This window comes from Diceros bicornis, chromosome 1 (genome assembly GCF_020826845.1).
Source record: "Diceros bicornis minor isolate mBicDic1 chromosome 1, mDicBic1.mat.cur, whole genome shotgun sequence".
In the NCBI taxonomy this organism is placed as follows: Eukaryota; Metazoa; Chordata; class Mammalia; order Perissodactyla; family Rhinocerotidae; genus Diceros; species Diceros bicornis.
Window position 1 is genome coordinate 35649343 of NC_080740.1, and position 25707 is coordinate 35675049.

Genomic DNA, 25707 nt, shown 5'->3' on the forward strand with positions numbered 1-25707 from the left:
ATAAAAATATTACTTCCTTTGCAATCCTCATATCTGTTTTATTTTGGGGTGCACATTCATGCCTTGTCACTGGATTGGAGTGATCTGTGAACAAGCCCAGATGGACATCAGCCTACCTTGGCAACTGTCAGTCAACTATGTGCAGCTAACCCAGTCTACCTGACTTGGTGGTTTTTTTGTTGAACCACCTTCCGTCTGTCTTACAATTAAAGGCTGACTTGCCCTGAAATGGCCATCACTCTTTTAAAGAACACAGATTTTCTAGATCAAGGAGGAAATGTGTTCCTTTCAGTTCTCTTAGAAAATCTATAGCAGGAAATGAGTGATTACGAGTAAAGTCCTGATTCTTCCTTCAGTTTTACCTCTTCTTATTTTTCATACAGCACAGTGGAAAATCAGACTCATCTATGAATCTTTTGGTGAATAACTAGATTTTGAAATGCTCTCCTATCTATATAATAATCCATCCTTGTCATCAATGAGTACCAGTTTTAACAAGATCTGATATAGGATTCATATTCCAGGACTTCTAAATAGTGAACAAGGGTTTAATATACACCACATAGGAAGACAGGGAGAAGAAAGCTACCTTATCCTTCTGAGTTTTATTTTTATTTCATCATATTTTACTTTTGAGGCCAGAAATTAATCAAAACTACTTGTTTTGCTGGGAGATAAAGAGGTTTTGGTTACATTGTGTTTGAGATGCAGCAACATGAAGATGGACAGACAGATGTACCACACAGGTCAAAGTGTGGGCCGAAAGACCAGGAGAAAGGTCAGGCTCACTGTGCAGGCATGAGATCTTAGAGATCAGATTATGTTAAAGAAGATGGAGACTTGGGATATTATCTTAGTCGCCCAATGAGGAGCATTTGCAGACAAGAAAGCAGAAGGGTTAAGTGCCAATGTGGAGGTGACACAGATAGGACGAGTCAGTGTTTTAGGGCTACAGTCATTCAAGGTGAAAGATGTGGGGGAGAGAGCCCAGGGTAAGAGCCAAGGCTGAGGAAGGAATCTTAGGAACAGAAGAAAAGATCTAGGGCCTAGAGGGTCCTAGAGGTTGGAGAAGAGCACACCAGGAGGGAAGGAGGATTTAGGGTCAAATTCTGCAGAAAAGGACAAGTAACAAGAAAAGGTCATTGGATTTTTCAGAAATCACTGGTCATTTTCAAAAAAGTGTCTTAGCTCAGGCTGCTGTAACAAAATACCGTAGACTGGCTAACTTAAACAACAGGAATTTATTTTCTCATAGTTCTAGACTGGTTAGAAGTCCAAAATCAAGGTGTCAGCATGGTCAGTTTCTGGTAAGGGCTCTCTCCCTAGCTTGCAGACGGCTGCCTTCTCACTGTGTCCTCACATGGTGGAGAGAAGAGAGAGCAAGTGAGCAAGCTCTCTGGTGTCTTTTCTTACAAGGGCACTCACTAATTCTATCATGTGGTCTCCACCCTCATGATCTCAACTAAACTGAATTACCCCTCAAAAGCCCATCTCCAAATACTATCACATTAAGGGTTAGGGCTTCAACATATGAATCTGGGGGGACACAATTCAGTCCATAACAAAAGGAGTTTTGGCACATTGTTGGGGTCAGAAGCCAGACAGCAGTGGGCTAACAAGCAAACAGAAAATGAAGCAGAAAACATGGACTACTCGTGAGAGTTGGCAGTGAAAGGTTGATGTTATGAGTAGCTTCGGGGAAAAGAAAATACTCTCCTTGGGAAACAAAAGATCTCATGTTTAATTTGCTTAGACATCTTTTTTTCCCCTCAGTGAGCTACTGACGTATTTTTCCATTTTCCCCATCCCATTATATAATCTCCCTAAGTCAGAAGAGCATTAAAAAAAGCCACTCATAACATACAGTTAAGTGAAAACACATATTACAAAACATGTGATCCAATTTGTTTAAAATAGTCATGAATAAAATTTTTTAGAAGGCCATATATACAACATGTTCAGTGTTTATTCCTAGGAGATGAGATTTAGGATGCATTAGGCAAGGTTCAGTTAGGAAAACAAACTACAATGGATGTTTCAAGGAGAAAGGATTTAATTTAGGCAGTTCCATGCTTACAGAACTGTTGGAAGGACTAGAGAAGCGTGAGTGGAGGCCACCAGGAGCTGTCAGATTTGCCATCACAGCTGTGGTCCCCTCAAAGACCAGGAAACTGTTGCTGCCTTGACATCTGCCCACGGCTCCAGGGTCTGGCCAGTCAATGCAGGACCTCATGCCCACCAAAGCCTGTATGTCAGTTGCCATCATCACGGCCTGAGGGACAATGGCTCCCACCTCCCTTCTGTCTTCCAAACCCATGCGAATGCATCTCATTGGCAGAACCAAAACTGTATCAAGAACCCAGCTGCTAAGGGAGTCGGTGAAGTACTCCCCAGGGTCCAGCCTCTTTGATTCTGGGGAGAGTAGAGAGAAGAGGTGGGAATGGTACCAGGTGCCAGACAACATCCGTCATAGTCTACCCTCTTTGGCTACACAACAACCATACACATCTTCTCACACATACGTAAATTTCCAAATTGCAATAGCAATGACACCAAGCTTCTTTAACTATCCCTCATTCAAATGTAAATGGACTCACATTCTCACCAAAATGGGAGACCCAAAGTCCCATCAGTTTTTTTATCCGCTGTTAGATGATCACTCCTCTTCTAGTTCAATGGCAAATCCACTAGATATCATGTAACCTAACTATTAAATGACAAGTTTCACCAATACCAACTCACCTTATATAATAGGAAAAAATAAGAGGATAAAAAGGAAATTGCACATATACATAAAAAAGCAAGAAAATACACACTGCCTAGCCATCCTTTTTGCAATTGGTCATGAGGCTACAGTTGATCTTTATAACTTCCTTCTCCCACTAGGAAATCTCTATTTCCTTTGTGTCTGGCCAGCATCTCAGGTGGTTAGAGTTCTTTACCTAGTGAAGTAATTCAAAATCTCGATTCCTGATGAGCCTTGCCCTAGGTAGTCCGACCTTTATTGGGTTGCTCTAGTCTACTAACTTTTACCACTGGGCAATTTCCAGGAGGCGTCCTAAGAATCCTGTGAGTTCCAGACATAGACCTCGCTGCCCCACAGTATAGCAATAATCCTATTTCCTTATGATAGTCAAGATCAATCACCCCAGCCAGTGCAGTAACTCCATTCATTGCTTTTTGGTTCAGTGGCATTGAGGTGCCCAAAGGCCAGGAGGCAATCAATGGAATCACTGTATTGTCTGGTGGAGGCATAGTTCCCTTGGGATCTAAGACTTCTATACTAGCAGAGCTCAAAGCTGCAAGGATGAGAAGCAACAATTTCTTAAAGCAGGTTTTTAGGTATATGAATGAGAGGAGCCACTTCTACTTCCACCTCTTGGTCCTTGGACCCCAAAAAAGCAGCAGCAGATACTGTTGCTAGCTGGGAGCATCTCCAAGGCACTGAAAAATGTTACCATGCAGATGGTGCACTATGGTAGACTAGGTCCACTATGGGAGGGATTCAGGTCATAACGCCATTTGTTACCTGATCTCCTGCTATGGACTGAATTGTGGTCCCCCACCCCACCCCAATTCATATGTTGCAGCCCTAACCTTCAGTGTGATGGTATTTGGAGATGGGACCTTTGGGAGATAATTAGGTTTGATGAGGTCATGAGGGTGAGAGCCCTCATGATGAGATTAGTGCCCTTATAAGAAGAGACACCAGAGAGCTTGCTTAATCTCTCTCCCCTGACATGTGAGGACACAGTGAGAAGGCAGTCTTTTGCAAGCCAGGAAGAGAGCCTTCACTTGCAAATTGAATTGGCTGGCACCTTGATCTTGGACTTTGCAGACTCCAGACCTGTGAGAAATAAATTCCTGTTGTTTGAGCTACCAGTTTATAGTATTTTGTTACAGCAGCCTGAGCTGACTAACATACCTTCATAAATCCATCCTGACTGGTAGATTACAAGTATTTTGGATCTCCAGGGGCTATCATCAGCTCAGAGCCAATAATCACTCAAGAATGTGGTTATTTCTTTTTCCGACTGCACAGTCTCCCCTATAAGTGGCTCCGATTCTCTTTGGAAGGGGTAGAAGGAAGACTGACTGTACCTACTAATGGGAGGGTTGTATACATCTTCCCCTTCATTTAAGGGGCTCTGGGTCTGTGAAATGGGTCAGGTAAGGGAAATTGGATAAGAGGCCATGATTCTCTACTGCAATGGCAAGTCAAGTCTCTACTCACCAGACCAGGGTTCTTTCGCATACACAGAGCAAGTAAAACTTTAGTAGGCTGCCCATTTAGCCAGCATCAAAAATCTCTACAGGTCAAATATTTTTTGATTACTATTGTAGCCCTGTTGACCAATACAGTAACCAACCCCACACTGACTCCAGTAGTTAAGCGGCATCAAAGACCCCGTTTTAATGACGTCATTTCCCACCCAACATTCCTAACTCCCTTGGTCTCTGGACTCCTACATTATACTAGGGAAGTTCTGAGATTTCAACATTATTTAATGTAATCCTCAACTGAGTGTAGTTTTCAGTTAATCAAACTGCTAGAGCTAACATACTGAATCCAAAATCTCTGATAGGAACAGTCATATCAACAAATCCATCAATCCACACTGCATTCTTCTCTCCCTGGTCTAGAAACCTTAGGTCCTAAGCCCACATATATTCCCCCCCAAGTTTTTGTGAATATAAATGAACAAAATCTTACACATCTTTTCATATGTTAGCTGTCACTTCCTAGGTTGGATTTTCTACTTAGCACCATGGGGCATGATACAAATTGACTACTTTTAGGCCTAAGGATAAAGAGGAATGGAATAGTAGTGGGGCATGAATCTATCTGGACTGGTATCAGATTGCTACAGATTCTCCAAGCAAGGCAGGACTAGCTTTATCAGACAGGGAGGAGGACTGCTTCTGCAAGAAGAGAAGCTCAATGGCGTTTGTAGGCTCTAGGTGTTCTGATTCATTTGAATCTACCCACGTCTCCATTCAAATTCTCACCATTTCATCTTTCCTATCAATGCTTGATCTTTACCTAGGAGATCTGATGTGGCTGTGAATTCAACTTACATTGGAATTCAGCAACCTACACTGTTTGATTCTTGGCTACATTAGCCCTGTGGCTATAAGAGATGGGAGAGTCTTCTAGGGTAGTCACAGAAGGTCCCTGGTTCTCTGATTGTGACCTGAGATAAAAAAATTTAAACTATGAGATTGTCATTTTCTTTTCTTAAGCAATTCAGTATTGCTTATGTGTGGATATATCATAGCTTACATAAACTATTCTCTTATTAATGATTTTTCAGCTTTTCCAATAAATTCCTAACTCAGGCCCAGATTGAAGTGACAAGTAAGTCTATAAGGTAACAGCATTGTACCTGACTAGTATGACAATCAATTCTCTAGACCCTGGTATGCTGGGGCAGTTAGAGTTCATCCAAGGCTTCTGGCTCCTACTGCCCTGGGTCTATTACAGCATCTCAGGATCTGAGGGCAAACCAGTTTCCTGGAGAGCTGGGGGCTGGGGAGACACCTTAGCCACTGGAGCTCAGAAGACAAGAAGAGCCTTGTCTTACTGGCCCACTTGTCTGCATGTCTTCCAGCCTTGCAGGGAGTCCCCTCAAGGAGGGGCCAACTAATTTATATAATGAAAACTGGCAGAATTTAATGTGACATCTGCACAGATGCAATCTTCTTTTAAATAAAAGGCACCAATAAAAGTTTATGGTCAAGAAGTTCACTGTATGTTAACACAAGACAGTCTGGCCATTATATTCAATTTAGCCATCCTGAAATTGAGTTTTCCAGGTGATGAGTGATGCATTTTTTTCACAACTCACTGAGCCCATTTGCCTTCACCTTCTCAAGTGTTTAAAAGTGCAACATGTTTTAATGGAAATTATAAATTTGCCAATGTACTCAGTCAGCCTCCTTTAAATCTGCTATAATCATTTCTTTGGGCTGAAAATTCTTCTCTGCTCATGCATTTCTAACCTACAATCATTCTGAAGACCAGGATACAGTTTAAAAGCCTTGAGGTTCTAAATTGGAATATGAAATTTATTGTGTGGCTCCAGCTCAGGGCAAATTTTTCCATGATCTTGCCCAGAAAACAGAGTCCCATCAGTACTCTCATCAAGTAGCCCCATCCTTACTGTGACTCTCAGAGTCGGAACAAAATGCACCCAAAGTTCTTCTAACTCAGGACTTCTAGAGGGAGAATTTAAAGTAGCTGCCTCTAAAACTGCTTGAAGTGTGGCTCATACAAACGTTCAGTGAACAAAGCACTTTTCTCCATAAAGGTAGGTGCCAAACATTTGCTTTCCTCAGGGCTGTTCCCCGAGCACAAGCAGGAAGATAAAAGTTCTCATCCTGGCTCAGTAAGTCACTCAAAGCAAACCCCTCCTCTGATCAGCAGGGCAGACACACCAACTAAATGCTGTGTGCGGAGAGTTGGGGGCCAACTGATTGAAAAGCAAGGATGGCAGGATCCCCAACAGTCACTTTTATGGAAAGAAAATTAAGGCAGAGACATTGCGGGTTCTGACTCCACCTCTACCCTTTGCTCAGTGTAACTTCAAAGTAGTCACTTAATATTTTTAAGCCTTGGCTTTTTCACCAGTAAAACGATGGATCATATCTTGCCGTCTACCTGAAGAGTTTGTAAGAGGCTATGTCAATGTTGGTAAATCCACTTGAGGTAAGCTCAAAATATTATTAGATTATCTAGAAGCATATGCAATGTTTAGTTATAAGCCACATTCATAAATCTCTCAAAGTCCCCGAGGGAGGCAAACAGTTTGCGTGTCTAGAGCAGACATGGTAAATAAAAGGGGTGGTAGGGATGCTAGTCTCTAAGACAGAGGGGGCTCCAGTTAGAACTTGCTAATAAAGTATCTCCCTCAACTTCTGATTCCACACCCTTATGAATAAACTGAGGATTACGATATCCACCCTGTCTACCTTGCAGACTTATCATGAGGATCAAGGTCAGAACACAATGGGGCAAGCCCCTGGCATAGTGGTTAAGTTGGCATAGTGGTACGCTCTGCTTTGGTGGCCCGGCTTCAAGGGTTCGGATCCCAGGCGTGGACCCACATACAAATCAGAGGAAGATTGGCACAGATGTTAGCTCAGGGTTAATCTTCTTCAAGCAAAAAAAAAAAAAAAAAAAAGATCAGAACACAATAATGGAGGGGAAAGTACATGGTTAACAAAGTAAAGAGAAAATATTTATTAACTGTAAATATTTTAGTTACAAATAAAACATCATAATTCACAGGGGCGACTTCAATTCCAAGACCCAGGCTACAGCCCAGTGGGGAAGAGAAGAAGCTGTGACTTGGAGCCTACTACCTGATGGTGGTCCCTTGCAAACGGTCTATCTTCTTATTGAGCTCAGCAATGATGCTGTGGAGTTCTGTGATGCGCTCCTCGTACCGAAGCGTCGTTCGCTCCTGGACATCCTCATGCTCTCTCATGAGGTGGGACTGCTCACACTGGGATCAAGAGACAAGACAGAAGTACCAATGAGTTGATGTACTTACAGGCAAGTAATTTTAAGTTTTATGGCCTCAAACTATCACAGCCTCAACATTGAGTATGCCCCAAATTAACATGCCTGCTCATTGGCCAGGAGTCCCAGAAGACACATCAACAGCTAAATTTTACAATGCCCTGGTGGACATCTGAGTCTTTGCCTCTTTCTCTCTTTAGGGAAAGGTCCCTCTGCTGTTGCACACAATCTCTGTGGCACTATCTAAGTCCCTGCTTTTCTAAACCAAGAAGTGGGCAAGTGGCCCAAGCTGGATCCACCAGATACCTTCTTTAGTGATTGGACCTAAGACTGCATGGAGTCGATTCACTCAGCTGGGGGTCCTGAAGAGACAGCCCTTTAGCTCCTGCTACCTCTAGCCCTAGAGCTTCCTTCCCAAGTTCCTTTATGGTTGTTCAGTTTTCCTTTTACCAATTCATCCCTTTTCTGCTTAAGTTTTCTGGGGTATGTTTCAGCCACTTTTCAACCAAATAATCCTGAGTGGTATGACACTATTTCTTAACTGGCTGGTTATCTGCAGACTTAACGCTTTCCTACACCCTTTCTTACCAGGCTGTACGCTCTGGGAAGGCGGGGACTACGTGTTTTCATGATGGAGCCCTGGCACCTGGCATATGGCCTGGTTCACTGTGGGTGATCTGGAAGTGTTATAGAATGAATAAATCGCAATGTTTCACACTGTCAAGAAGGCTGCTTTGCCGAAACAGTGACAAAAGAATCTGAGGAGCTTCCCTTGCTCAGCATTTGATGGACTGAGAGGCAGCAGCTGCTATAAAAACATTTTTGTAGATAGAGTTTAAATCCTAAGGAACCTGTTCATCTTGTTCACTTCTCTCCCCCTTCAACTCCCCACCAGTCACTGTGCATTTAATCTCATTTACATAATAAGAAAATACTCATCAGCGAAGGAACAAGGAGTCTGGCTTCCGTCGCTGTCTACTACATTCAGCCAGCCCTGATTAATTTCCTGTCCAGCAGAGGAATTTTAATTTCATTTTCAGCAAGGTTTTCCTAATGCAAAGAGCCATGTGTACTTACCAGCTTTGCACTTTCAGGGCTGGTGGCAGGTGGGCAAGGGCAAAACTTCTCATCCACCACCTCCAATGTCCTCCTCCCTCCCTAAATCTGCTAGGCTTCCAATGGTGTAACCCAGAAGCTACTCAGCAGAGACAAAAAGCCTTCAAAGATAAGCAAAACCCTACACTAAGCCCAACTCAATACGGAAACAAGTATTCAGCAAAGAATCCTGATAAATACCTTGGTATAAATCATGGCAGAGACCACACCTATGAACAACAGCTTGATCAGTATTAATGTGGTAACTTCCCGGGGGCTGCTCAGAGCTCCAGAAACAAGATTAGAGGCAACAAGGTTGTGGAAGCTGTACCAAGACCTTTGTGATGGGCTGGCCTGGTGGCGTAGTGGTTAAGTTTGTGTGCTCTGATTCGGCAGCCGGGGGTTCACCGGTTTGGATCCTAGGCACAGACCTACACACCGCTCATCAAGCCATGCTGAGGTTGCATCCCACATAGAGGAGCTAGAAAGACCTACAACTAGGATACACAACTATGCACTGGGGCTTTGGGGGAAAAAAAAGACCTTTGTGAGAAATAGTGATGTAAACTTCTGTTCTTAGTGACAACCTGCAACATCAAATAACCTCCCCTCAGGGTCAAACATGCAGGAAATAAGTGGAACCAGAGGCAAGGATGAAGGACGAGTGAAAGCCACATCTACATGGAAACTTTCCTAAACAGAACAAAACCCTAACAGGCCACAAATACTCTTTCTGTCAAGTTATGCCTTTTCATCCATGATTCATCACACTTTAAAAGGAACAACAGAAGTCCACAAAATGACAATGTCTCAAAGACAGTATCTGTCCATAATTGAAAAAGCTTCATATTTCTCTGGAACATACCAATAACAGAATACTGCTTCGCTCCATCCCCGCAGAATATCTATGAGTTTTTGTTATTGATCTTTATTTCCATCTTCAAATTGTGTATGTCTGTAGTATGTACATGTGGCTGATACTCTGATGAAGGTCACCAGTTTCAGATCTTAACACAATTATAGGAAATGCCTGGTCTGACCTGGACCTCATTTAGGCCACGACTCTTACTACACTGCCATGTTGCTGGTTCCTTCTCTTTGGTTTTCCATATTCAGTTTTCTAGGGCTACAAACTACTGTGAAATGCATCCCCTTACAAACTCAACAAGCTCTTACTGTCCCTTAATTCCTTACTTGTTCTTCCTCCTTCACAGACTTCATAGTCAATAGGCCACTACCACCACCAAGGCAGACAAGAAACTGCAAAATCCACTAAAAATGCAGATGTGAAAGTGTTTATACAAGAAGAAGGCATGCAATCATGCATTCCTGTTGCTTGTTATGAGCTGCCTGAAAGGTGAGATCCTGTGGGGCTGCCCATGTTGCAGTGAGGTCAAATGGGTGATGCTCGGATAACGAGAGCCTGAGAGCTGGTATCATACCATCAAGAGCCTGAGAGCTGGTATCATACCGTCTTCACCCCTGCCTCCAACTGGAAAGTCTGCCTGGAGGGTACAAGTATGAACAAGAGACAACAGGAAGCCTGATGATTCAGTTAGATGGAATAGCGCTTGTAGCTAAAAGGAGAAAAGAGACTCATGATGTATATTTGGAACTTAGGGGTTCATTTGGGAGCAGCAACAAGAATACATTGGAGAAAAAAATTTCTTAGCTGAAGGCAAAGATATCTGGTTTACATTCCTATATTTTTCATAAGTATGTTTTCTTAAATGGTAGAAAGCATCTATGATTTAATACTTCCTCTAAAAATAATTGATATGTCTTGATTTCCCATAATGTCTGAGATATTGTGCTAGGAGCCATGGGGGGGTCACTATGACACTTACTTTGAAGGGAACTGTGGTCGCAGCCTCCTGGTGGACTTCTTCCAGTGAAAAATAACAAACATGGACAGAAGTAGGGAGTGAGGAAAAGAAGAGATAGTAGAATAGTACCCCGAGGATTCTCTCCCCAGTGAAAAGAGAATGCTAGAAAATGATTATCAAAACTCCTAGCCTCTAGAGGACTGAATGGCTGAGAAGACATTGCTCAAGGTTCAACTGTACAACTCAATATCCCCTTGAGGTATCTCACTAAGCACACTTCACCCATTCTCTGCACCGAGCCAAAGATATGCTGAAGCATTGACCTCCAAGCTCAGAGAAAATCCCCTGAGCTTTTCCAAGCTGTGGTGCAAGGGAAAGTGGAGCAACTCCCACAAGGGCAACGGTGCAGGGGAAACAAGCCATCACCTGCAGGAGCCAAAAGAACCCAACAAAACACCCTTGTTCAACAGCTCCATTAAATTGCACAAGACCAACTCCAGGAATGTGGCACTTTAGTGCCGGAAAAGTGGAAGACGAGTGGGTGGCACCCGGGACAGACAAAGCCATTCTGTGCACAATCGGTGCCTTCCTGCCCCGGCGACCTCCCACCCAGGCAGGATGGGCCTGTTAAAAGGAGGCCCAATTCTACTCCCACACTCCAGTATCATACCGACCCATGCTTCTCACCACCCCGCGTTTCCACCGCCTGTGAGAGCATTTTTTAACCCGAGAGGGTGTGTGATTTTGGGATTGTGTTTCACAAGGACACAGGCTAGGTCAAGCTCGATACTGCATCTCCATAGAAGAGTCACCTACAGGCAGGGATCCCAGTAAAGCCTCAGTCAAGAAGGTACTACGACAATGATAACGAAATAGGAAAAAGGAGTATTACTTCAATGATTGCTACTTAATGTTTGCACAAGTTTTCCGATGTTTAAGTTACAAATTTAAGTATGTTATACACATTTAAAAAAAATGATAAAAAGACTCATCCATTTTTTCATAAGCCATTAATACAATCCTTTTTCAAATGGTGTTTATTTCTCTCCAGTATTTTCTTATGTATGTGGGGCTCTGCCAGCTCCACCATGCGAGGTGCTCATGACCCTAACATCAAGCACCCCTGTGGTGGCCAGCAGGGGTGTTCACCAAGACTCTGCTTCACCTCCATCCGTATGGCTAGATATGGCCATGTGACTTGTTTTGGCCAATGAGGTAAGAGTGAATACACACCATTTTTGCCTAGAACCCTTTAAGAGTTCCTGCAGGATTTGCCACATTCCCTTCCCCAAGCCTTGGCAACGTTACAGATGGTAGAGGCCTACCAGCTTGGGAGGCTGGGTGAGGATGATGCCTCAGTCTCCAGCCAGCCCCAGTGAGCTCCTAGCAAGAAGCAAGAAATAAACTTTTGATATTTTAAGCCACTGAAAATTTGGGGTTATTTGGTATAACTGCATAGCCTGATGACACAACAATTTTATAGATGAAAACAGACTAAATATAAAGTGACCGATTTATTCATTATAACTCAAGTAACCAGCAAAATCCTCTGAAAAACCCTCTGATTCCTGTTTATGCCAACAAAGGGTTAAAGTTGTTATATTCACAATCTTCTGCCTTCTACTCCCTCCCAGCTCCCTGACCTGTGGGCTTATCTCCTCCTTACCATTTGCCTAATGATCTCAAGTGGCAGCAGAGTGGTCCCACCTTGGTCTCCTACTCTGAATCACCTCCAGTGAACTCCAGGAAACAAATATTATGCTTCCCAATACCAAATGAGAGGTAGGAAACCCAAACGGCTCTCTCCTTCCATCTCCTGGGAGTACCGAAATAGAAAAGGAGACACAAGGGGTGTAAAACAGGGAATTCTAAGTCCCTCCAGCACTCACTAGCCAGCTTTGGCTGCCAAAGTCAATTATTCAGCGACAGCTTTCTTAATAGGGACCAATGGCAGCTTCTTCTAGCAAAACTTACAAGCGAGAGATTTAGTTTCTTCTGCTTACTGCACAGAAGCACTCCATACAATTTCAACTGAACAAAATAAGAAATGGTCTCAAACAACATGGGACTGCTTTTTTTCCCCTATTATTCCAGGGAATTGCATCCAGGGTTCTCCCTCTTCCCAGCCTATATTCAATTTTTGACTGATACTACAGTACAGCAAAGCCAGAAAGCCTGTGGTTTGCCTCATCTTGCCTGCCATGAATTTCTGGAGATCAGTATCATTAGGAGTCTGGATTTCTCCTACAACGACAGACTTTCAATTTGAAAGGCAAAGAAAAAAAGGTTGGAATTGAATATGATGAAATTTTGCGTTTCCTGAATTTCATCTGGCACTTAATACATACCCTGAGTTTTTTCTCCGGGTTTCAGCTCTCCTATCATGATGATGAAGCAAATTTACAATCTATATAAATTCTTGTGTCTAGCCACATAAATTGGTAAAAGTGCCTATATGCAAAAATTTTAATAACAACATCATCATTACAACCGACAAGAATAAAACTCTTTAGGTTCATCTCTGCTATTGGCGCAGTCCAGGGATAAAGCCATGCGTCAGCCTTGAGACAGACCGGCCTGAGAACTTGAGCCCTTGTTGGAAAAACCCTGTGCAATGTGGGGATGCTAAGGAGCTTTATGGTTTTGTTCATGTTCTTCCCCGGGTTTTATCTTACTCCACAGAGGCTACCGATCTTTAATCATCACATTAGTCTCAGCTGTCAAACCTAAGACCATTATGAACTCCATTCTTGAAAAATGCAATGCCATCATTAATTTGTTAACCCTCTCAACCCTCCTGTGAAGGGGGTCAAGAACCACTCCCTTTTTAAAAATTTGCTAAGAAATAATGTTACTTTCTCAAGGTCACATCAGATTGGTCGCAAGTAATACTATTCAGGGTATTTCCATCCTCATTCTAAGTCCTTGCTCAGGTTCCCCCAAGGGGAAGTTGGGGGGAACCAAGCCAATTAAACAAAAAGGCCAGCACAAATGGAAAAGCCATTGAGGAGCAAAACAGCTAGAGCAGTTTACCAAAGAAGAAAAGGAAAAACAAACAGAAAAGGAATGAGGGGGAGGGGATCCTAACAGAGAATGCATCCTAACTACACCGTTATATGTCTCATAAAACAAGAGAAAGAGAAAACACTCCATCACATTTGAATGAAAACTATGTATGTTTTCTTCCTAAAAGCCAAGAGGTAGAAAATTCAGGAGATATTCCCAAGATAAAGAGCTTAGAAATAGAAAGTGTTCCATATTACTGACTGATTTCAAAGGGGCTCATAAACCTGTTTGTAATATCTCCTGCAGGACTTAAAAAATACAGTAAGTTAATTTAAAATAATTGTTGGGGGGTCAGCCCGGTGGCGCAAGCAGTTAAGTGTGCGCACTCCACTGCGACGGCCCAGGGTTCGCCGGTTCGCATCCCGGGCGCACACTGACGCACCGGCTTGGCAAGCCATGCTGTGGCGGCGTCCCATATAAGGTGGAGGAGGATGGGCATGGATGTTAGCCCAGGGCCAGTCTTCCTCAGCAAAAAAGAGGAGGATCGGTATTGGATGTTAGCTCAGGGCTGGTCTTCCTCACAAAAAAATTAAAAATAAAAAAAATAAATAAAATTATTAAAATAATTGTTGGTACTAAATAAATAGCAAACACGCTGGAAGCATCAAATCAGTACTATATACGATCTTTGCCAGTTTCCCACAAGGCTGTTCCCCATGGGGCCGCTGAATATTGGTGCAAATGTATGCATGTGTCTATGCACCTGTTTGAATCGGAAGGGCAGGAATGTTTAAACCAAATTAACCTGTGCCCCATCCCCTACTCCCTTCCAGATCCTCTCTGGATGCTAAGGGCAGTCCAGGCAGCTTAACAGATAATACAGCTATGAACTCCCATGAAACCTGGATTCAAACTCTGACTCTTGTACTTTCTAGCGACATAACCTTGGGCAAGATATTCAAATTCCCTAAGCCTCAATTTCCTCATTTGTAAAATGGGAATGTTAATAGTATCTACACCAGAGGTTTTATGAGAACTCAGTAAGATAAAGCATGTGGAATGCTTGGCATACTGCCTGGCACAAAACAGAGCTAAAGAAATGTGATAATTATCACTACTGGTATAAGCGAGTAGTGGTGTTATTAATCAAATCCCCCAGGAAGCTGTGATGGACACATTCTCAGGTGCCCCTGTGATCCCTGCGTCTCCTTGTGTTCAGCTTTATTTGATACCCTCTCATTTGAGTCTGGTGGGAACTGTGACTGGCTTCTAAGCAGTACAATGTGGCAAAGGTGATGAGATGTCACTCCCATAATTACATTACATAATATAAGACTCTGTCTTGCCAGCAGACTTATTCTAGCATCTTTCTCTCCATTGCTGGCTTTGAGGAGGCCAGCTGCCATGAATCCTACAAACACAAAGAAAGAAACTCCACCAAGCCCTCAGTGAGCTTGTAAGGGGGGCTCTTCCCCATTTGAGCCTCCAGATGAGCATTCAGCTCTGGCCAACACCTTGACTGCAGACTTGTAGAGGACCCAGCTAAGCCACGCTTGGGCTCCTGCTGCACAGAAACTGTGACATAATCCATGTGTGTTGTTTTAAGCCAGTGAGTTTGTGGGAATTTGTTACACAGCGATAGAAAACATAATGAAATACTTTGTCTTCCCCATCATATTGATATTGGGCTCCATTGCTCAGCTCTTCCCTTCCTATCACTATTCTCAAAACTCTACCTACAGGTTGGTCTCATGACCATGGTAATGAATCTTCTTTTATTCAGCTAGTTCCAGTGTCACCATTAACAATTACTCAACAGATGTGGAAACTCTTTTTGATTATTTCCGATGAACACAACCACCATTTACATTTTATACTTTAGTTCAACTACAGCTCTGTAATATTTAGAGAGCTGGTAAAATTTACTCAAGCCACTTAGCATAAATTTACACATGAACTTGTTCTTCCACGATCTGGTAAAGCCTCAAACGTGAACCACCAAGGCATATAACACAGGAGTAGAAACTGCTGGGAGCAGAATCAAAATTCAACAGGATAGGGATAACAGAGCCAAAGACAGAACAGATCCAGACAGAAGCAGGGGAGGGGAACAGAGCCAGGAAGTGTCGGAAAGCAGGCTGCCATATTTTTGACCATGTGAAGACAACACAAGACTGAGCTCTATGCGCTTAAAAACCCATCTTAAACTTTGTATCCCAAGAATTCAAGGAAACTATTTTTCATACACAAACGAAAAACAAAGTATTGAGGTCAAATTCCATACAAAGTTATAAGAAAGAAGAAAAAAAAAAGGAGCAGAATAACATCCCTATAAACTATGACAGCATGCCACACAATAGACCAAAAAAAAAAAGAAAAGCCCAAAACACTAGCCTACTCTTTGAAAATAAGGTAAAAGACCTTAAGGAAATAAAATGACATAAGACATGAAAGAATATAATTCAGAATTAGAAAAACTCAGAAGTGAGGTGACAGAACACAGAAAAGAATTAGAAATAAAATAAAAATGCATTTCAGAAATGAAGACTAAACTAGAAGGCACACAAGAGGAACTAAACACAACATATAATGCCCCAAGAGAAACAGAAGATGGAGAACAGGAAAACCAAAGTAAAAAGGGAGACATATAAAGGATTTGAGACAGTGACATATTCTTTGCCAAGACAGGCAAAGAAGATATAACATACAAATACTAAGCATCCTTGAAGAAGAAAATCAAAGCAAGAGAACAAAACTAATATAAAACACTATGATTTTAAAAAACTTCCCTGAAATTAAAAAAAGATTTAAAAATATTATCAAAAGGATACACAGCAAACCTGAGACTATCAAACCAGAGTGACTAAGATTAAGAGTTACTCTAGTAAATTTTTAAAAAAAAGAAAGAAAAATGCTATGGATTTCTAGAGTAAGTGTCTTGTGAGGAAAGAAAATTGTATTATTATTAACTACAATACTCTATGCCAAAACAGAATAAAGAAACATATTCAAGTAAAGAAAAAATGAGCCAAGGGTTTTATATCCAGCAAAAATGCCTTTCAAGTATGCAGGGCACAGGCATACTGTTATTAACAAGCAAGAACTTGGTGAGGAATCTGTTAGAAAACAGGAATCTATTAGAGGACTCTGAGGAATCTATTAGAAAATAAGCTTCAGGCAATCAATCCATCAATCGAGGGACATTGACATAAGGACCATAGGGTAAACATTAAATATACAGTTTCCTGTAGAAGACTAAACGAGGAATAAAAGGGAGAGGGCATGAGATGCAATGGCCGTATGGTCAGGCAGCGTGGATACCATACAACTGCAAAAAGTTGAGGGAATGAGAACAGCATAATGCAAAACAAAACAAAACAAAACAAAACATTCTTTTAAATTCTTCTCAGTAACTATATTTATTGTAGCATTAATATTATTCTGAGATTGGGTTTATATATAATATGAGATGAAGTAGATGAATAACTATGGAATATTCCATCATCCTCTGCAACCTTAAGAACCAGGACTCTTAATGTGCAAGAAAGGAGATACAGATAAAATACAGAAGAAGGTAAGTAAAAACACCTCGTAGTCTGAATTTGAATTGGAGAGATTAGTATGAACTCCTAAGGGATTTTTATCTTAAAATGTATATACACACACGTAGGTAAATAAGTAAGTAAATAATTTCTTGGCTCTGTCTATAAAGGAGGCTTAAAAACAATAACCAACCCAGAAGCAATAAGCATCCTTAGCACCCAGATTGCGGTCTTGAAATACCATTTCCTGCTGAGAGAAACCAGGGCCACTTGGAGAATGGTTAATTCCAGGTTTAGAGCAAGAAATGTACTAGATGAGCCTGGAATAACTACCAAGCTTATGTCAGGAGCCAACCTGAAGATGTTCTCACTGGCCAAAGATATATAATTTGAGCTTCTACAAGGAAAATGATTACAATGGATTGAAACTCAGACATATTTAAATCCGTAAGTTCATAATAACACTTAAAAAAATAATCGGGCATTTTCAGAGGATCATAGGAAATCAATTATCTTGAAAAATGTTACATGTAAAGAGTGAAGAGTTTATTCCGCTTTTCCTCTATGAACTATGCCACTGTTTCAACAAATAATAAACGATGGGAAATGTCTCTATAAAAGCATTCCAATTAATAACTGAGAAAGAAATGGTAGAAAAATATCATGATTTTGTAAATCTTAATGAATTAACGAACTGAGGCACTGAGTATCAATAACTGCTAATATCTCAGAAAGAGAGACAATCACTTCTGGGACGACTGGCAAATTCTATTTCTTGACCTGGACAATGGTTATGAGAATGTTTGCTCATTAAGCTGTAATTTGTTTGGGGTGAATTTCTATATCTGTTTTATCTTAAAATTAAAAAAAAAAAAAGTTTTAAAAAAATCTCCAGATCCCTTACCTGTGCCTTGGCCAATTTCTTTTCCAGAAGGTCCCGTTCCCGCTCCGTTTGCTGCAGACGTTTATTAAGCTCCACTATATCTCCCTTGAGCGATGCCAGGGCTGCTAAATGGAGCTGCGGTGACAGAAAGAAAGGAGCACAAGGTGAGACCCTTCAGCAGAAACTCATTTCCTTCCCTTCGTTCCCTGTAATCAGTGTAATCATATAAGAAATGTATCATCTAAAACGGGACACTTTGGGTGCTATTAATCTTAGGGGACAATGGACATAAATTAGGTGCCTTCAGGCAAGCTGGGTTATATGGTCACCCTAAATATAACTGGGGGAAAACTGTTATGTGTGGGCAGTGGGACCTAATTGTGGATGGTCCAACCAGAATAGAGAGCAAAGCTCCTCATTCTGAGGGTTTTTACTGAGTCACTCAGTAAGGATGACATTTAAGAGCTAGTGTGGGGCTACCTGATTCTCAACAAAGAAGCAAGGAAAAGGCAGAACCGAATTAACCTTTATTTTGGAAAATAAGCAAGTTGAATAGGGCAATTCAATTTTTTGCAATTCAATCACCCATATTGCTGCATGTACAGACAAACCAAGGGGCTATTAAGAAAAAATGGGAGAGCTCATATTTTCAGTTGTCTCCTCTTAAAGTTGGCCCATTTATTTTCTTGCCAGCTCTTCCTTCCTCACTGCCCCACAGACAGACTAGTTTGACCATGCTTCTTCTGTGCTAATAAGAAGCCATCTTGCAGGAACAGAACCAGAACTCTGATAAATTATGCTATGAAAAGACAAACCAAGAAACCATCCAGATATCTTTCTCAACTCTCTCAGGTTAACTGGAGCTAGAAAGAATGTTCTTCAACAGATAACAAGGGGTAATATGCACTTCCAGGATCTCAACCTGCTTAACTTTCAAGTTCTGAACATTGAGCTTCAGCTGCACACACACCTTCCATACACTTGCCTTCTGTGGCTTTTCTGGCCAATGGTTGGGACTATCTTTAAGATCTGTTCCATGCAATGATCCCAGAGCAACAACACCTTTCAGCCTTCTTTGCCCTCTGAGTCACTACTTTGCATCTGTCTTCACCGTCAGTTCCAGTTGGAGCTCAGACCATGCCCTAGCTGAACTCCACATTACATTTGGGTGAGTGATTAGAATCAGAACAAACTCTCCCTCTTTATAGGTTTTTTTTGTAGCTTCTGCCAACAGAGATTTTAAGCTGGGAGTGAGCAAATAAATTTGATCTTTAAAGATGGACACAGTACAACAGTACACAATTCAACTTTGAAGATTTTAATTTCAGGTTTAGAAAAATGCTCTTTTCTGCAACCTGCCCCTCTACACTGCACATGGGCTGGTAGGCTTGGGGATGGGGGGTGGGTAGAGGAGAAGGAGATAGGGCAGGGATTGGGGTTTCAAAGCAGCTTTTTATGTTAGACCATAACAACAGTGAATTTGACTTCACTTAATTGCATTGGGGCTGCAAACCAACAGATCAATAGCCGATGTGAAATCAAGAATGCTTGAAATTTAAAAAAGGAAATGTCAGGCAATCTGGCGGTATTTGCCTTTTCATGTAGGGCTAGGGCTGCTCAGAAAAGGTCACTTTGGGTTCCAGATACAAGGTTTTGTGTGATGAATTCTCAGCACAAATACCACAGTGGTCCCATTGTACAATCTTTGTGAGGCTGTTTTGCTTCTAGTATGGTGGAGAGGGACACAAATTCACTTCCTTAGACAGCTGGGTTGCCCCCTCCGTCTCTGAACTGTCAATATGAGGATTTTCCTTCAGTGTCAGACACTGTGGCCTGTTAACACTCTTATGTCAACTCGTGGGAGAAGATTCCCCACCCCACCTCTGGCGAGAAGGATAAAATACATGGAGTGCCGAGATGTTCTTTAAGAAATATAGGAGAGGAAACAAGGATGTCAACCGTGTGAGCCTAGACTTGCTTCCTCTCTCACACATCTCCCCTCCTACTTCTGGGGAAAAGGCTGCCAGAAGGGGGAGAATTAGGGGGAAAAGCTGACAGAGGAGGCTGTATATTCCACACTGACTTCATGAACTGGGCAGACAGGGAAACACATAGAGTAGTTATTTCCATCATAGTACACGGCAGAGGGGGTCCAGGATGGGTCATTGCTAAGGGGAGACCACTGGACTTGGAGCTGATAACACTTCTGGCCTACCAGCTCTCCTGATGGCAATGAAGATCCATAAGATGAGCATTTGGGGCAAGTCCCTTCACTTCCCTGGATGGAAGATGCCTATCCATAAAATGAGAATAGACCAGTTGTTCTTAACCTTCCTTGGGTCACAGATTCCTTAAGAATCTCATGAATGTGACGGACCCTTCTCCTAGAGAAGAGTATAAATGTGAGGTTTGTGCGTGTGTTCCACCTAATTATGGTGATGACACACTCTGGAATCTATCCAAGAACTCCAAATTAAGAAACATCTGGACTAGACGCCCACTCTGTGATCCCACATAAATTCTGTAGACTGTCTCATGTGTCATAATCACAGATGTTTGAGTGAGGAAAGGGCCGTTGGTACTTCACATCTCCCACTTTCACATCTGCAGGTGAGGATCTGAAAGCCAGAGATTGACTTGCTTACTCCAGGTGCCATGGGGAGCTTAGCACCAGAACCAAGGCTACCTTTCCTCACGATACGATGTTGTATGTGTCAGTAAGTTTCAGTTTTTTTTACATGGATGAAAATTTTACTTAAAATATTTCCCTCTGATTATAAAAGTAATGAAAATGTAACAGAAAAAAAAACCCTAGAAAGATAGCATTCTAACGTTTTAGTGGTAGCCTCTGAGTGGTTTCAAACATTTTTGGGGATAATTTTTGTTTAATAATTTGATTTTTTTTTTTTTTTAAGAGAAAGAGGCTTTTGTATTAAAGAAACAGAAGAGTTGTGATTGTGTTTTCTGCACATGTAGGCTGCAGCATAAAAACTGTAAAGGGTTATTTCCTTTCCTGGCTGCATCTTCTTTCTCTGTCCACCAGCTCTTTGGATAGAAGGTAAAACTTGAAAAACGAGATAGAATATCCACTGTTCCTTAATGCTACTGACAATTACTTAGCAGAAGCTAACTACACAGGGTGGGAAGTAGGGTGGAGAGAGAAGTTTGCCTGCAAATCGCAAGACATGTTGCTTCGAGTCAGGCTGGCAGACCACTCCCTCACCACCTGATGACTGAGATAAGTTCCCACCAAAAGGAGTGGACACTCCCTGTGAATTTCAGTTCAGCAGCCCTCCTTGTCCCACCTTGTCAATAACTTGTAATCAAAAGCTGACTTGACCTCTCTTCTTTTTGGGTTTCATCCCCCTCTTTCTGGCAGACCTGGTGGTATCCCTGCAAATTAAAAAGCTAGAGTTTGTGAGCAATGCTACAAGTATTATGATGGAACCTCTGTAGTGTCAAGGCAAGCATTAAAAAATAAGAAGTATAGACGGCCTTCCAGGTAATTTTTAAAAGGAGTGACAGGGGGTTTAAATCCTGGAAAGATAAATTTACCAAAGCAACCAAAACTATCAAGTATCTATAATAGGAAAATTACATTTATACCATTTTTGGGCATCTCTTTATTTATATCCTGATTTCTGAAATGGCCTCTAACTTGAGTCAGAGCTTCAGACATATGAACTATGAAGTACCATTAAAAGAAGATGTTTCACTAACCAAAGAGAAAGAAAACATACGATGTTTGGAGTCTGCGCTGGTCTCTTCCCCCACACATTTTTCTTTTCATGCTCAGGAACAAGATCTCGATTTTCAGCTGGGCGTATTGCTGCTCAGCTAAGCCATCCCTGTTGCCAGCCTCCCTTGCAGTTGGAGCTAGGTGTAGCGATGTGACAAAGTTCCGGCCAAGGAGACATAAGCAGAAATATTATGTGGGAGTTCTGGGAAAATCTTTTTGACAGAGGTCACACCCTTCTTCTCTTTCTCCATCCTTGCTGCTTGGAACATTAATGTGATGGATAGAGCTCGAGCAGTCACCTTGCTCCATAAAGATGAGGTCCCTACGCTAGGGAGCCAAAAAGTGTGGGAGTCCCTAACAACCCTGTAGAGCCATCCTACCAGCTTTGGACTACCTAATTCCAGACTTCTGTAACAGAATAGCAAGAAACAGACCTCTGTTGTATAGACCACTGTTAGGTTGAGGTACCCTGGCAAATGAAGTTGATCTAATCCTAATTTATAAAGAATCAGATAAAAGTGGGTTCAAATCTCATTTATGCCACTTGGTGGTGGATTGTCTTTGGACATTTTAATCAATCTCTTTGTTATAGGGCTGTCGTAAAGACAAAATGAGACCACCTCCATAAAGTGACCAGCACAGTGTCTGGACCAGGTAAGCACTCAACAAACTTGCATTTCTTCTCTCCCAGCCAGGTTCTAAGTCACCAACCTTCTCAGAATAACCCCATCAAAGGTAGTGAGACGGACATTCAGATGAGTAAGTAACACAGTCCTGTCTTGGGGCAGCTTACTTTCCAGTGGGTATCCATCCACACTGAACTGAGAGGCCTTAGCTGCTTTGCTGGATTCTGCTGAAGTCCTAAGGCTTCTCTTAAGGAGCTGACTGCCAAGGCTTTTAGTTCTCCATGAAATTTAACCTGAAGCCTAAGCAAGGTTGAGACAAGACCTTGATACTTCCTATACAAATTGGGGTCTAGTGCGTGAAGGATATAAATCCGTACATACCTCATATTTCTGGAGATAAAACGCACTAATTCCCTAGGCTGTTCTGAGCCCTGCTTCATATTCGTTTTACAGTGTGTATCCAAATGAAACTAAACCACCTGGAAATCTGGCTGCAAGATATCTGTCAAAATGGTTGTTATTTTTGGATGAAACACTACTTCACTAATACTTCACTCTTCAACTTGCTGTAATGACAGTCTTGCTTAGCCTCTGACAGATAAGGTGTCCAGCCGCCCGGGGCCCAGGTGAGAAGCGAGCAGTGCGTTTGTGACAGCCTCTCCCAGTGGTTCCTCCTCAGCTAAGGGATAGATGTCTTTCCTGTTACACATTAGCCGTGAGACAAAGGGCCTCACACTTCTTAAGATGCCCTTTTAAGCCAGAAGCCCAATGACTGATGAGCCCTCAGGAACATCACTGTGTATTTACCATTGTAAGGTGCTTTTCCATCTTGCTACTGCTGGCAATAAAAACAACCAACATATGCCCAAACTCTCCCATCATCCCACTGGACCTTCGCCATCACACCACAGCTCTGTGGTCTACAGGGAAGCTACAATTCCCAGTTTGCTGAGGGATAAGTACTTTTCCCAAGGACAGTGATTGATGAGGGGGATCCAGGACCTGAATCTAGGCTGTCAAACTCTAAGTCCACCATTTTACTCATCTTTCGGGCACTTTGGTCTGCTCTTTAAGAGCACTGTCTTCAAGGGACCAAAGGCTTCCACAGTCACACCTGAGACAGAGGAATGAGTTCATCCCTAGAGTCTCCATCCAGCCACAGGTACCACAGGTCACTAATGGTATGATAGCTGAGCCGGCCTTCCTTGCTTGGTTGGCAGGTAAGTGCATCCAGGGCAAACTGCTTGTTCTCTTTCTCCTTAATTTGGTCTGGCTCCCTGAGGTGCTCCTATTAAGTCATGCCCCTCACTCCCAGGGCATCTCTATTTCCTTCCCACTAGGAGATGACAGGAATTACTATTCTCTCCTTCTAACTCAGCCACTTGCCCCCCAGATACAAGGTTTACAAAGTTTTTGCTTATGTTTGAGTGATGACAATGGGTAGTGCTGACTTCTTTCACCTAGTGAACTATTCTCTTCATTAAAGGGAAGAAATCAGTGCTATGAAACTTTACCAAGCACGTACTTGTGGCAGGTTCTGCACTAAGTGCTTTCTGCACTTTACCTAATTCAATCAGCTGCAGAGTCCCGCAGGAGAGAGGAGAGAGGCAGTGTCAAAACCCCAATGCCAACCTCTGGAACATTTTGAGAATTCTAGGCATCTCGATAGTAATAATAGAAGTCATAATATTAACAGTTACCATTTGCTGGATGTTTAACGGGTACCCGGCTCTTGGGCTAAGCACATTTCCTACAGTATCTCATTTAATCCTCACCACAATGCTGTGAGACAGGTGTTATTACCTCCTTCTGGCAAATGAGGAAACCAAGGCACAGAGGAGGAACAGGAAATCAGCCCAGCGGCAGAAAACTAATAAATAGTAGAAGAGATGGTAACACACAGACCCGCCATGCTCTAATCTTGGCTATGTGCCTTGCTGGTACATCTCAACATGCCACTGCTCTCCCTTGCTTGTAGGATGCATATGTGTGCATGCGTGCGTGTGCACGCCTGTGCATGTATGTGGGTGGGAAGGAGGATGTGGGGAGGGAGGTCAGATGCGTGCATTGACAGAGGCAGGGACATGGGGAGAAGCAGGGTCACCATCTCCATGGATGAGAGGAGTAGGGGAAGGTCGCAGGGCACGCCCTCCAGCAGTGGGCTGGAGGTCAGCTCAGCTCGGTGTGAATCTGAGGGACTCTCTTTCACTTCCTGTGCTTTTTCATCCTTTTGGGAAGGGTTTGTAACAGATGGCTCCACTCTGAGTTCTGTGCTCAGGGCTTTGCATACTTTATTTGCCCACTGGTCCCAGAAAGGATCTGTTGAAGCTCACCGTACAAGGAAGTTTCACTATATACAGAAGTGATCAGCAAGATCTTTCCCCCACAAATTGAAAGAGCACTCAGAATCACACGTAATCTTACCATTGGCGAAGGAATTCAAGAATGTCTAGTCCAATTCCCTCGTAGTAAAGACACAAAACAGACCCAGAGAAACAAGGCTCATCAAATTCTGATTTCTTCCTTCCCTGTCCAGAGGCTTCCTACTCTCCCACATGGCAATGCAGGAGCTGCTGGGAGGTGAACGATGTGTATATCCCAGCCCCGTCCTTGGATATCTGTACACGAGAAGGCAGCCTCATTCAGCTCCCTCCCCAACACTGCCCATACTCGGCTCTAATTCAGACACATCAAGAACAAAATCCCCAGCAAAAGGGTAGCGTTCCCTGCCAGATGGACACAATCAGGCCTGTGTTGTGGCTTCCAGGACTGGAACTTTCCTATTACTGCTAGAATTCCAGCTAGGGGCACCTGCTGTGCAGTATTTCAAGAAAGGCTGCTCATAGCCTTGAAACTTAAAACTCATTCAATGTCATCTACAAGACTGCTCACTGCATGCAAATCACTTTTGCTCCCCCAGATCAACTCAGAAAGCAGCAGCTTTTTGTCTCCCATTTTATATGATAATTTCACTGAGAGATCAATGGCCCCTGATTTACTTTTTAAGCCTCCGTTGAAATTCAGTTGTTGAAAACAACACTCTAAGGCCCCTTCAACATGGCAGCACTAGAATACCATCCACACAAGAAAACTGACCCTATCCAAGGGTGTGTGACATAGGTGATGGTCCCAAACCACAAAGCAGGGCCCAGGGACTAAGAGTGAAGGCAGCCATGCCTTCAGCCCCAGGACTCACCTGAAGCAACTCTTTCCTTTCTCAAATAAATGGCTGGGGAGATGACTCACAACGAGGGGAGGTGTCTGAAACTGACCATCCCAGCTTTGAAGATGACCCTCAATCCCACTTCATCTGCAAACATATGCTCCTCTAAAAATAAGTGACATAATTTTTACTGGAAATAATATTAGCTAACATGTGGGTGCTTACTACATGCTGGTTGCTATGTTAAGCATGTAACATGCATTTTCTCTGATATTCTTCACACAGCCTTATGAAATAGGTAC

At 42.5% G+C, this 25707-nt stretch overlaps 1 protein-coding gene across 3 annotated transcripts in view; it reads right to left on the reverse strand.

Moving 5' to 3' along the window:
* MCC (MCC regulator of WNT signaling pathway) overlaps window positions 1–25707 on the reverse strand; it is a 399974-nt gene that overhangs the window by 92580 nt on the left and 281687 nt on the right. For all 3 annotated transcript variants that reach the window (XM_058538632.1, XM_058538623.1, XM_058538640.1), the window contains 2 exons: window positions 17899–18012; window positions 7366–7508 (listed from right to left, as the gene is read on the reverse strand). In XM_058538632.1, coding sequence (XP_058394615.1) covers window positions 7366–7508; window positions 17899–18012 — 257 coding nt within the window. The remainder of the gene's footprint in view (window positions 1–7365; window positions 7509–17898; window positions 18013–25707) is intronic.